At 42.8% G+C, this 10,792-nt stretch overlaps 1 protein-coding gene across 2 annotated transcripts in view; it reads right to left on the reverse strand.

Annotated features, from left to right (window-relative positions):
- STAM2 (signal transducing adaptor molecule 2) overlaps window positions 1–10,535 on the reverse strand; it is a 52,592-nt gene extending 42,057 nt beyond the window's left edge. For both annotated transcript variants that reach the window (XM_059393966.1, XM_059393965.1), the window contains exon 1: window positions 10,156–10,535. In XM_059393966.1, coding sequence (XP_059249949.1) covers window positions 10,156–10,195 — 40 coding nt within the window. In that variant the 5' untranslated portion in view covers window positions 10,196–10,535. The remainder of the gene's footprint in view (window positions 1–10,155) is intronic.
- Between the last annotated feature and the right edge of the window lie 257 nt (window positions 10,536–10,792).

Raw genomic sequence — 10,792 nt, forward strand, 5'->3', positions numbered from 1 at the left:
TGGAACATCTGATTCAGGGTTTCCTCCCTAGTTTGAGTATTAAACAAACTGCTGCTTGAGTGCAATTTTTGTTCAAAACTGCTTAAGTAACTCTTCACAACAAGTTAGTTTTCAGTTTCCCTATGTATGAATATTTTACACATACTGAATAGGACAAATGTAAATTCAAGTCCTATCTAAAAGAAAAGGATCGGGGCACCTGGGTGGCTCAGTGGGTTAAGCCTCTGCCTTCAGCTCAGGTCATGGTCTCAGGGTCCTGGGATCTAGCCCCACATCAGGCTCTCTGCTTAGCAGGGAGCCTGCTTCCCCCTCTCTCTCTGCCTGCTGCTCTGCCTACTTGTGATCCCTCTCTCTCTCTCTGTGTCAAATAAATAAATAAATAAAGGATCATCTAATCTACCTCCACATCATCTAAAAATATAATCTATTTAAGAGCTTCTTGATCTGGTAGAATACAGAAGAGTGACTGACCCTCTTTAGATTTCACACATCATTATTAGAATTTGGGGGGGCATGTAGGACAGTTAGGAAGGAGGGGGAAAACCACATCAAAATCATCTTTTACTGCTTTGCAATATTGTAAACCACCTATTAAAAAGGCAAAAGGTATACGAGCAGTCTTTGTATTTCTGCAAGTTCACTTTTTTCCTGGCTGATACTCCCAACATGCTCTCTCTAAACCCACGTCACGAACTCCCTCCCAACTCCACAAAATGGGCATGCTCATTTCGACACTCTTACATTGGGGAATAGGGAAGAAACAAAAATGTAGTAAGCATAATTTTTATTGTAACAGACCTATCAGGAAGCTTCACGTGCAAGATAGCTGGAGAAAAGGAAAAATGAAATCTCCAAAGTAGCTAAAATGTCGAAGATGGAAAATCAAAAGCAATTAGACTGGACAGGCAATCACATGACCTCTGCAAACTGAGGAAATCACCATGCACACTCTGTATGGATCTGTGAGGTACACATACCGCCCATTAAGCACTGAAGACCCGCCTTCTATACTTCTATATAGCCCAAGGTCTCTACATAGTTCACCTTGACTCAGATTATGAGAGATTAAAATGGCTGCCATGCTTAAAAGAGGAGTTGTGAAAATCAAGTGAAAAGAAACATGGATGAAACACTTAAAACTAGATACTTCAAAAAAGAGGTTATTCGTTTGCTTATGATTGATTGACTGACTGACCGATTGAAGTAAGCAAACTCCACACCCACCATGGGGCTTGAACTCAAAACCCCAAGATCAAGAGTTGTGTGTTCCACTGACTAAGCCAGCCAGGTGCCCCCCAAATAACTTTACTTAAAGGTGTCCAACATCAACAGTCATCAGATAAATACATATTAAAACTACAATGAGATAACACTAGAATAACTAAACTCTTAAAAGTACAGCACTAGGTACTGACAAATTCCTGACATGAAATTGAAGCAATATGAGCTAAAAATAAGTAGATGGGTGGGACACTTCAGAACACTGATTTTCAGAGGGTGTTGTCTGATATATGTCACACTGACCTTCTTGGGTTCAATCCCTAAACTAAACACAAAGATTTATTCACTATCAAGTGGAGTAACAGAGCCAAGTAAGACAACAACATAAAAAAAAAAAACAAAAAACACAAAAAAAAACCCACAACTTTCCCTTCAACCCTCAAGGGCATAGCACTACTAGGAAAACCAAAACCTGCAGTGCTAGATTTAGGCAGAGCTTTTAGAAGAGAATGTTAGGATACTTCATCCCATGGCACATAAAAGCAAAAGAATCTGCTTCAGATAACAATAAAAAAAATCCCTTTTAGTTCACATAACCTAAATCCTGAGCCTCTACAATTCTCATGTTTCATGTGAAAATAAACAAATGCTTCATGAAAGAATATTTACTGACCAAAGAGTCTGCCAAGTTTTAGGCAGAGAGGCAGGCAGAGAGTGAGAGAAGAGGAAGCAGGCTCCCTGCTGAGCAGAGAGCCTGATGCCAGGACCCTGGGATCATGACCCAAGCCGAAGGTAGAGGCTTTAACCCACTGAGGCACCCAGGCACACGAGTACATAATAATTTTTAATTCTTTGTCATTTCCCTTCATGTTTTTATAAAAGACCTATTAAATACAACTTCTGTTGTTGCATTAAAAGAGTCAGAACTGTAAATACTTCGGGGCACCTGGGTGGCTCAGTTGCTAAGCATCTGCCTTGGGCTCAGGTCATGATTCCAGGATCTTGGGATCGGCTCCCTGCTCAGCGGGGAGCCTGCTTCTCCCTCTCCCACTCCCCCTGCTTGTGTTCCCTCTCTTGCTGTTTCTGCCTGATAAATAAAATCTTAAAAAAAAAAAAAAAAAAGAACTGTAAATACTTCATGGGATTTTCAGTTTTCAACATTCTTTAACTAGAGAACTCTAAGGAAAATCTTTGAATGCAACAGTGATAGCTGTCACAAACAAGCTTCAATGGTAAAGAAATATTAAGTGTTCCACAGAGTGTCATAGGAAAGGTGCTTATTCTTCAGACATTAGCAGTTATAGGTCCATTAAAAAGTGTTAGAAAGACAAATACCATATGATTTCACTCATATGAGGAATTTAAGAAACAAAAACAGATGAACATATGGAAAGGGGGAAAAGGGGAAAAAAGAGGGACACAAACTATAAGGGACTCTTAACAGAGAACAGAGGGCTGACGGAGGGAGGTGGGTAGGATTCAGGCAAGACCGGTGATGGGTATTAAGGAGGCACATGTTGGGATGTGCAATGGGTGTGGTATGTAAGTGATCAATCACTGAATTCTACTCCTGAAACCAATATTGCACTATATGTTAACTGACTGAAAAAATTTAAAAATAACAATGTTAAGGGTAGTCTAAAAGATGGGAGCAAGATTTTACTCCAAAAGAAGACTTGAAGATGCCAATAAACTAATGTGAACTTCAGTCCTAAAAAGGAAAGTATAAGGGAAAAGGATGAGCAATACCAAAATGTCTCAGGTTTCTAGAAACAATATTCTCACCAAGCGGGTTTGACAAATGTTGCTGCTTGACATATAACCGATACAGGAAGGCAGACTATGAGCAAAAATATTTTTAGAAACTTTGTGAAAGACAGGGCACCTGGGTGGCTCAGTCAGTTGAGCATCTGACTTTGGCTTAGGTCATGATCTCGAGGTCCTAAGATTGAGCCCTGCGGCTGCTCAGTGGGGAATCCACTTGCTTATCCCCCTCCCTTTGCTCCCTCCCCCCAACTTGTGCCCTCTCAAAGGAATAAACAAAATTTTTAAAAAAAGGCGGTGCCTGCGTGGCTCATTTGGTTAAGCAACTGCCTTCAGCTCAGGTCGTGATCCTGGAGACCTGGGATCAAGTCCCACATCAGGCTCCCAGCTCCACAGGGAGTCTGCTTCTCCCTCTGACCTTCTCGCCTCTCATGCTCTCTCTCAAATAAATAAAAGAAATTAAAAAAAAAAAAAACTTTGTAAAAGACAAAGTGAAAAGCCAAAAGGAGGGGAGAAGGAGGTGGTTAGATCTGGGGAGGCAAGGTAACCAAGGAAAGAAAAAAATGATGGTTAGAATTATAAGTTGTCAAGTCACTGGAGTTTGATGTTCTATACAACATACTATAAACAAGGTCTATTCTTTTTTTTTTTTTTTAAAGATTTTATTTATTTATTTGAGAGAGAGACAGTGAGAGAGAGCATGAGCGAGGAGAAGGTCAGAAGGAGAAGAATACTTCCCATGGAGCTGGGAGCCCGATGTGGGACTCGATCCAGGGACTCCCGGATCATGACCTGAGCCGAAGGCAGTCGTCCAACCAACTGAGCCACCCAGGCATCCCCAAGGTCTACTCTTTTAACACTCAGAACACCTTTAAGGTTCTTTCATTTAAACAAAAAAAAAAAGCAGCATAGAGACACATCCACCCAAGAACACAGCTACAGTATTATCTTGCATATTTACTTGTAGAAAAATAATCCTCTTGCCCTCTTGCCTTATTTTCAAACTATAATCTAAGTAAGCTTAGAACTAATTATTATTAAAAGGAATAAAAACATCTACTTTTAATTATCAACATCATCAGTTCATAGGAAACAAAAATATAAATTGCAATGCCTTTATCTTAAATGCTAAAAGAGATTCCCTTTTATGATTATACCACTCTGATCCATAAACCTGTATGAAAGAACAAAGTCTAAAAACAGTCAAGACTATGAAAATGAAGGAAAACAAAACAGGGGAACTTGTCCAAGGCCACGGACATTTAAATGTGGTATTGTTGGCAGACTAGACAGAGAACAGTGTAGAAGGACCGAAAGCACAGACACAGGCTTCATATAAGGAATGTACTGTATGAAAGTGTCCCAAAATCATCGGGAAAGGACAGACAATTCAGTAGGTAGTGATTAGACAATAAATTATTGTCTACTACAGCTGATTATCTAATCAAATTCCTCCTCAGACCTTGCACAAAGATCAAGTCCAGGTGGATTAAAGACCGAACTGTGAAAATCAAAATGAAAAATCTTTCAGAAAAAATATGACAAGATCCTTATAACTTCAGGGTAGAGAAGGCTTTCTTGAAATGAGAAAAATGAAATCAAGAAAGACAGTATCAATGAATTAAAACTTAAATTTTGTTGGGACGCCCGGGTGGCTTACTTGTTCAAGCGTCTGTCTTCAGCTCAGGTCATGGTCTCTCAGTCCTGGAACTGAACGCCACTTGCTCAGCAGGGAGTCAGCTTCTTCCTCTCCCTCTGTGCCTCCCCTCCAGCACCCCTGCATGAGCCTGTGTATTGCACACTCCCGCGCTCTCTCTCTCTCTCAAATGAATAATGATATCTTTTTAAAAAATCTTAAATTTCTTGGGGCGCCTGGGTGGCTCAGTCGGCTAAATGTCTGCCTTCAGCTCAGGTCATGATCCAAGGATCCTGGGATGATCCCGGCATTGGCTCCCTGCTCAGTGGGAAGCCTGCTTCTCCCTCTCCCACTCCCCCTGCTTGTGTTCCCTCTCTCACTGTCTCCCTCTAGCAAATAAATAAAATCTTTAAAAAAATTTTTTTAAAAATCTTAAATTTCTTAATAAAAAACAATAAACTGAGATACATATCTGCAATTCACACAACCAACAGATTAGCAGAGAATGTACAAGGAACTCTAAAATTCAGGAAGACAAAATAATCCAACAGAGTTATAAGTAGAAGTAACAAGCAGGTAACTTATAGAAAAAGAAAACAAAATAACCAAGAAATAAATAAAAAGATGCTCAACTTGACTAGCAATGAAGCTGAAATGAAAACTGCCCTATTTCACACTCATCAACTTGGCATAGATTTAAAAATATGACACCCAGGGGCACCTGGGTGGCTCAGTGGTTTAAAGCCTCTGCCTTCAGCTCAGGTCATGGTCCTAGGGTCCTGGGATCGAGCCCCACATCGGCCTCTCTGCTCAGCGGGGAGACTGCTTCCTCCTCTCTCTCTGCCTGTCTCTCTGCCTATCTGTGATCTCTGTCTGTCCAATAAATAAATAAAATCTTAAAAAAAAAAAAATAACACCCAGTGTTCATAAGGATGATGAACAAGAAAGAACTTTACTGCCACTGCTGGTGGGAGTAAAATCTCCCACAAGCACCTGGAAAGGCAGTTCTGCACTTAATAATTTGCAAGTTTGCACTATCTATCCTTTAAGTAAGGAATTTTACTTCAAGATATAACTCCTAGGGAATCTCTCACTCATGTAAACAAGAAAACCTGGGTAAGAACTTTCACACACTGTTGTCTATGGCAAAAACCTGGAAAAAAAACTTCATGTCTATCAATAGGAAAATTAACAAATAATGTGGTATATTCATACAGTGGAATACCACACCACAACTGTTAAAATTAATGAACTAGAGCTACAAATAACAGAAATTCACTAAACGCTGAATGACAAGATACAAATGACAAAGAATCACACTATTTTTTATGAAGTTTAAAAACACGCAAAACAATACATATAGTGTATTGGTGTATGTGTTAATTTTATTATAAAATAGTTTTATCTTTTTGGAGAGTGTTTAACACTGAGAAAGGAGGAGAAAGAATAGGATTAGGAATAAAACAGGAAAAGAATAGCTGCTAAATGTTCCAAAGAATTTCAACCTATCTTGAATGTTTTCTTAAAAAAGAAAAAAAAAAAAGTGTGGCAATGTTAGGCTTGATAGAATTGGCTAATAGGAAAAGGACTTTATATCATATCCTGTACTTTATGTTAAAATACATCAATTAGGGTGCCTGGGTGGCTCAGTGGGTTGGGCCGCTGCCTTCGGCTCAGGTCATGATCTCAGGGTGCTGGGATCGAGTCCCGCGTCGGGCTCTCTGCTCAGCGGGGAGCCTGCTTCCCTTTCTCTCTCTCTGCCTGCCTCTCTGCCTACTTGTGATCTCTCTCTGTCAAATAAATGAATAAAATCTTTTAAAAAATAAAATAAAATAAAATACATCAATTAAAATTTTAGTTAAGAATGTGAAGACTTAAGGTTATAAACAAAATACAGAAAGAAATTAACTATTAAAGTGATCACTCTCATCCATAACAAAAAATTTAACTAATTTTTTGCAAAATTTACAGCAACTTCACTGTGTTCAAGAATTGTCTTAAGAGGGGAGCCTGGGTGGCTCAGTGGGTTAAAGCCTCTGCTTTTGGGTCAGGTCATGATCCCAGGGTCCTGGGATGGAGCCCCACGTCCAGCTCTCTGCTCAGCAGGGAACCTGCTTCCCCCTCTCTCTCTGCCTGCCTCTCTGCCTACTTGTGATCTCGGTCTGTCAAATAAATAAATACAACCTTAAAAAAAAAAATGTCTTTCGGTACACCTGGGTAGCTCAGTTGGTTAAGCATTCAACTCTTGATTTCAGCTCAGGTCATGATCTCAGGTAGTGAGACTGAGCCCCTAAGCTGGGCTCCACACTGGGTGTGGAGACTGCTTTAGGTTCTCTCTTTCTCCCTCCCCCTCTGCCCTTCCCCTACCGCTCTCACAAACTCAAATAAATCTTTTCTTTTTTAAGAAGTCTCCTTTCAAGATAAAACTTCACACTTCAATCCACTGTGTCATTAAGTGTTTTATAGAGGTAGAATTTGAGCTCAGCTTTGTGGGGCACAAGTTAGTCTATCTATAAGGAAGGCAATACTAAGGTTGTTGAAAAAAGAAAAAGGATATCAGTAAAAGAAAATGGCACAAAGGCAGAAAATACCACCCCCTCCCCCCCCTCAAAAAAGGTTGTCTGGCTTAAGTAGGGAGAAAAAAGATGTGCAAGTCACAACTGAGCTAGAGTTGGGGAGAGAAAAGCCAAGTCGTGACCTGGGAAGCAATGTAATGACACTGGAAAAACTGGCATAAAATATAAGAAAATGACATCTTCCTTTTTAATATTATCTTCTCAGTCTTCTTACTGTAGCTCTGTCCCTCGTATTTCACCTTCCCTTGAAATCTCTCAGAATGGCTGTCCCAACCAAGCTCCACCTCAAGAACCCTATACAACCACTTTAAGATGTGGAGGTAGGGGAGGATGGTGGGAGGTATGTGGATATGTTTTATTTTTTTTTAAGATTTTATTTATTTATTTGACAGAGAGAAATCACAAGTAGGCAGAGAGGCAGGCAGGGGCGGCGTGGGCGGGGTGGGCAGCCGGGGGAACAGGCTCCTGGTTGAGCAGAGAGCCTGATGTGGGACTCTATCCCAGGATGCTGAGATCATGACCTGAGCCGAAGGCAGGGGCTTTAACCCACTGAGCCACCCAGTGCCCCGATATGTTTTATTTTTTTGCTTGACACAGCTTCAAAGGAATTTTACTGAACAAAACAAAAGTCCAGATTTGAAGAAATCAAATAAAATACTTGAAGAGCTCACATTGCTAACATACCCTTCAGGGTTTGTACGATCTGACTCCAAGAAAAAACAGGAACCTGTTGGAGATCCTTACTTCCTAGGCTTTGGCTTGCTTCCATCTGACAAGTCATATACCATCAACAACTTAGGAATGCCTTTGTAGACATCTTGACCCACTACAGCTTTTTCTCAAGGTCTGAGGGAAGAATTTCTTCCCGACATGAACGATGTCAAGACAAGAATGCTCGACCTCCAGTGAAACTGCACCTACAAAAGGAATGTTCATCTTTAAAAACCCTTAATTATAAAATGACCATATACATATAGTTAGAGGTGGTTACTTCCTGCAGGCAGAATTACTGTCAAGAAAGGAGAGGGAGAGAGAGAGATGATAATGTTAACATCCTTACAAAGAAAGCATGTGCCTGAAAGTCCTTGTTGTCTTTTCAGGGAAGATGACTTTTAAAGAGAAAGAATGTAAGGCACCTTGTGTATTTCCAGCAATATATTTATTACATTATATTACATTATCATTTTACAGATGTATGCATCCTCCGTTAGACTAAGAGTTCCTTGAGGGCAAGAATTCAGTCTATTAAATTTTTGTGTCCCCAGAAATTAACACAATACAGATACACACACTAATCATTCAATGATGTTTTCTGAATGAAAAGTGAACAGAAGAATGACCAGAAAAAACCCCAATGGTAATAAAAATCAGACTGAAACAAAAAGGGTAAGTGAAAAGGCAATGACACTGCAAAGGAACATACTCTAGACATCTCACGTTAAATAACAACTTGCTTATATTACTTAACTATTTCAAATTAAAGGAAATTTCTGTTCTGAAAAACGTTAACATATAACTTTTCTTCTGTGATATGGATTTAAGGGCAATTTAAACTCCATATAATTTCATTCCACTTTTTCTATTAGTCCCATTCACGTGTCTATTTTTTTAAAAAGGTATTTATTTATTTATTTGAGAGAGAAAGCAAGTGAGCAGTGGGAAGGGATAGTGGGAGTGGAAGAAGCAGAGTGGGGAGTGGGGAGCTGGATGCTGGGCTGGAACCCAGGACCCAGAAATCATGACCTGAGCTAAAGGCCTATCTGAGTCACTTAGGTGCCACCCATTCACATGTCTAAAAGAAGTTATTAGGGGGGGGCACCTGGATGGCTCAGTTGGTTGAGCATCTGACTTTTGATTTCAGCTCAAGACATGATCGCAGAGTCATGAGATCAAGGCCGTGTTGGGCACAGAGCTTACTTGAGATAGTCTCTCTCTCTCCCCACTTCCCTTCATGGCAAAGAAGAAATAGTAGTAGATGCTGTTGTTGTTGTTACTGGTGGGCCTCAATCAAACTCGCTCTTTTATCCTCAAACCGTGTTTTGGATAGTGACTTCAATCACACTTCAACTAACAAGTACTTGAAGCTGTGACTGGTGGCATTGCCAATGAAATAATCCATACACGGCAGTGTTTTCTGTTTGAACAGCAGTGCCTCCTTTCCTTCCGTAATATTAAACTGGGATCCACTACGCCATGCAGGGACTTTAGGAATCACTGAGGGGAAGGCCAGTTTATTTCACTGTCCTTCTAGTGCCCAAAGTAAGCTCGCATACCCTAACATCTTTTCTCTCATTCCACAGTCACTCAAAACATCATCGCTCTTACAACTCCCAACAAATAAAACAGCAGTTCTAAACTGTTTTGAGATCCTAGAGCTTGTTCATGCCCTAAGACAGAACATCTCGGAGCACTTGCGCCATCCAGGGATAGAGAGTCACACTTCAAACCATTGTGAGTAAATCCTGAAGCTGTGCTAACCGAGCTTGGACGCGTTTGTAGAGGAGCGAGGGGAAAGAGGGTTTTCCTATCGAATGGAGGCAAGTCGGGGTCTCTCGTGTGGGGCTGCCTCAGACAGGAGGGTCTTTCCACCGCTGCATCATCTACAAGTTGGGGGGGGGGGGGTGATGAACCAACTGTAGACGGAGCAGGAAGTTTGTATCATCAACTCCGCGATTGCTTACTTGGTCCAGTCCCCGGCGAGCCACAGGCTCTTCCCTATTCCTACGCTCGGCGAGGAGAAGAATCTTCTTTCCGGGATTCCGACCTCAGGTGTGCAAGAGACACTCCCCAGGCCGCTAGCGACGCGTCAAGGAATCCCCCCGAAAACTCCGGGCGGCGAGGCAGCGGCGCCGCCCCCTTCTCTCCCTTAGCTCGGCTTTCCAGTCCCCGGAGTCGCCGCCGCCCACTTTCTAGCACAACAAACAGCGGCGGCGGTCCGAGCCCGTGCCCAGCACTTACCCACGTCCTGCTCGAAGGGGTTAGCGGTGAACAGAGGCATCTTGCCGTCCCCGAGCCCTAATCGCTGCGGTCTGGCTGTAGCGCGGCCGCCGTTCCAGGTTGGGTGACCCGCGGCCGGCGCTTCCTAGACGGCTCCGCTCCGACCGCGTCTTCGCACTTCCGCCCCAGCACCTGCCCGGCTCCCGCCTGACGGGCCACTCCGGGTCCGCACTTCACGCCGCGTTCCGACCTAATTCTCTTCCCCGGACGAGCTCCGCCGGCGTGCGGATCCTCTCAGCGCTCCTGTCGCCGCCGCCTCCCGGGAAAAGGCAGCAGCCCTTGTCGCCGTGTTCCGTGAGGGGTCAGGCGGCCGCCGCGGCCACCTTTCCTTCGCTAGGACCCCGGCAAGCCACGGAGCAGGGGACCTTCGCGGCCGGAAGTTGTCGTTCCTAGAACTGGGCGATCCTAAAAGCCCGGAAGCCACCGTGCGGGTGGCGGCACTGAAGGGGCGCGGTGGTGCGGGGTGTTCCGCGTTCAGAGGATCTAATTCTCGCTCACTTAATTCGTTCCTAAACTCGCAGCCTAATCCCTCGAGGGCGGACCCGTGGCTGCGTTGCGTCACAGTCCCGTTGCCCCGGGAACGGAAGGAAGTCTCGGC

This window comes from Mustela nigripes, chromosome 3 (genome assembly GCF_022355385.1).
Source record: "Mustela nigripes isolate SB6536 chromosome 3, MUSNIG.SB6536, whole genome shotgun sequence".
NCBI classification, from domain to species: Eukaryota; Metazoa; Chordata; class Mammalia; order Carnivora; family Mustelidae; genus Mustela; species Mustela nigripes.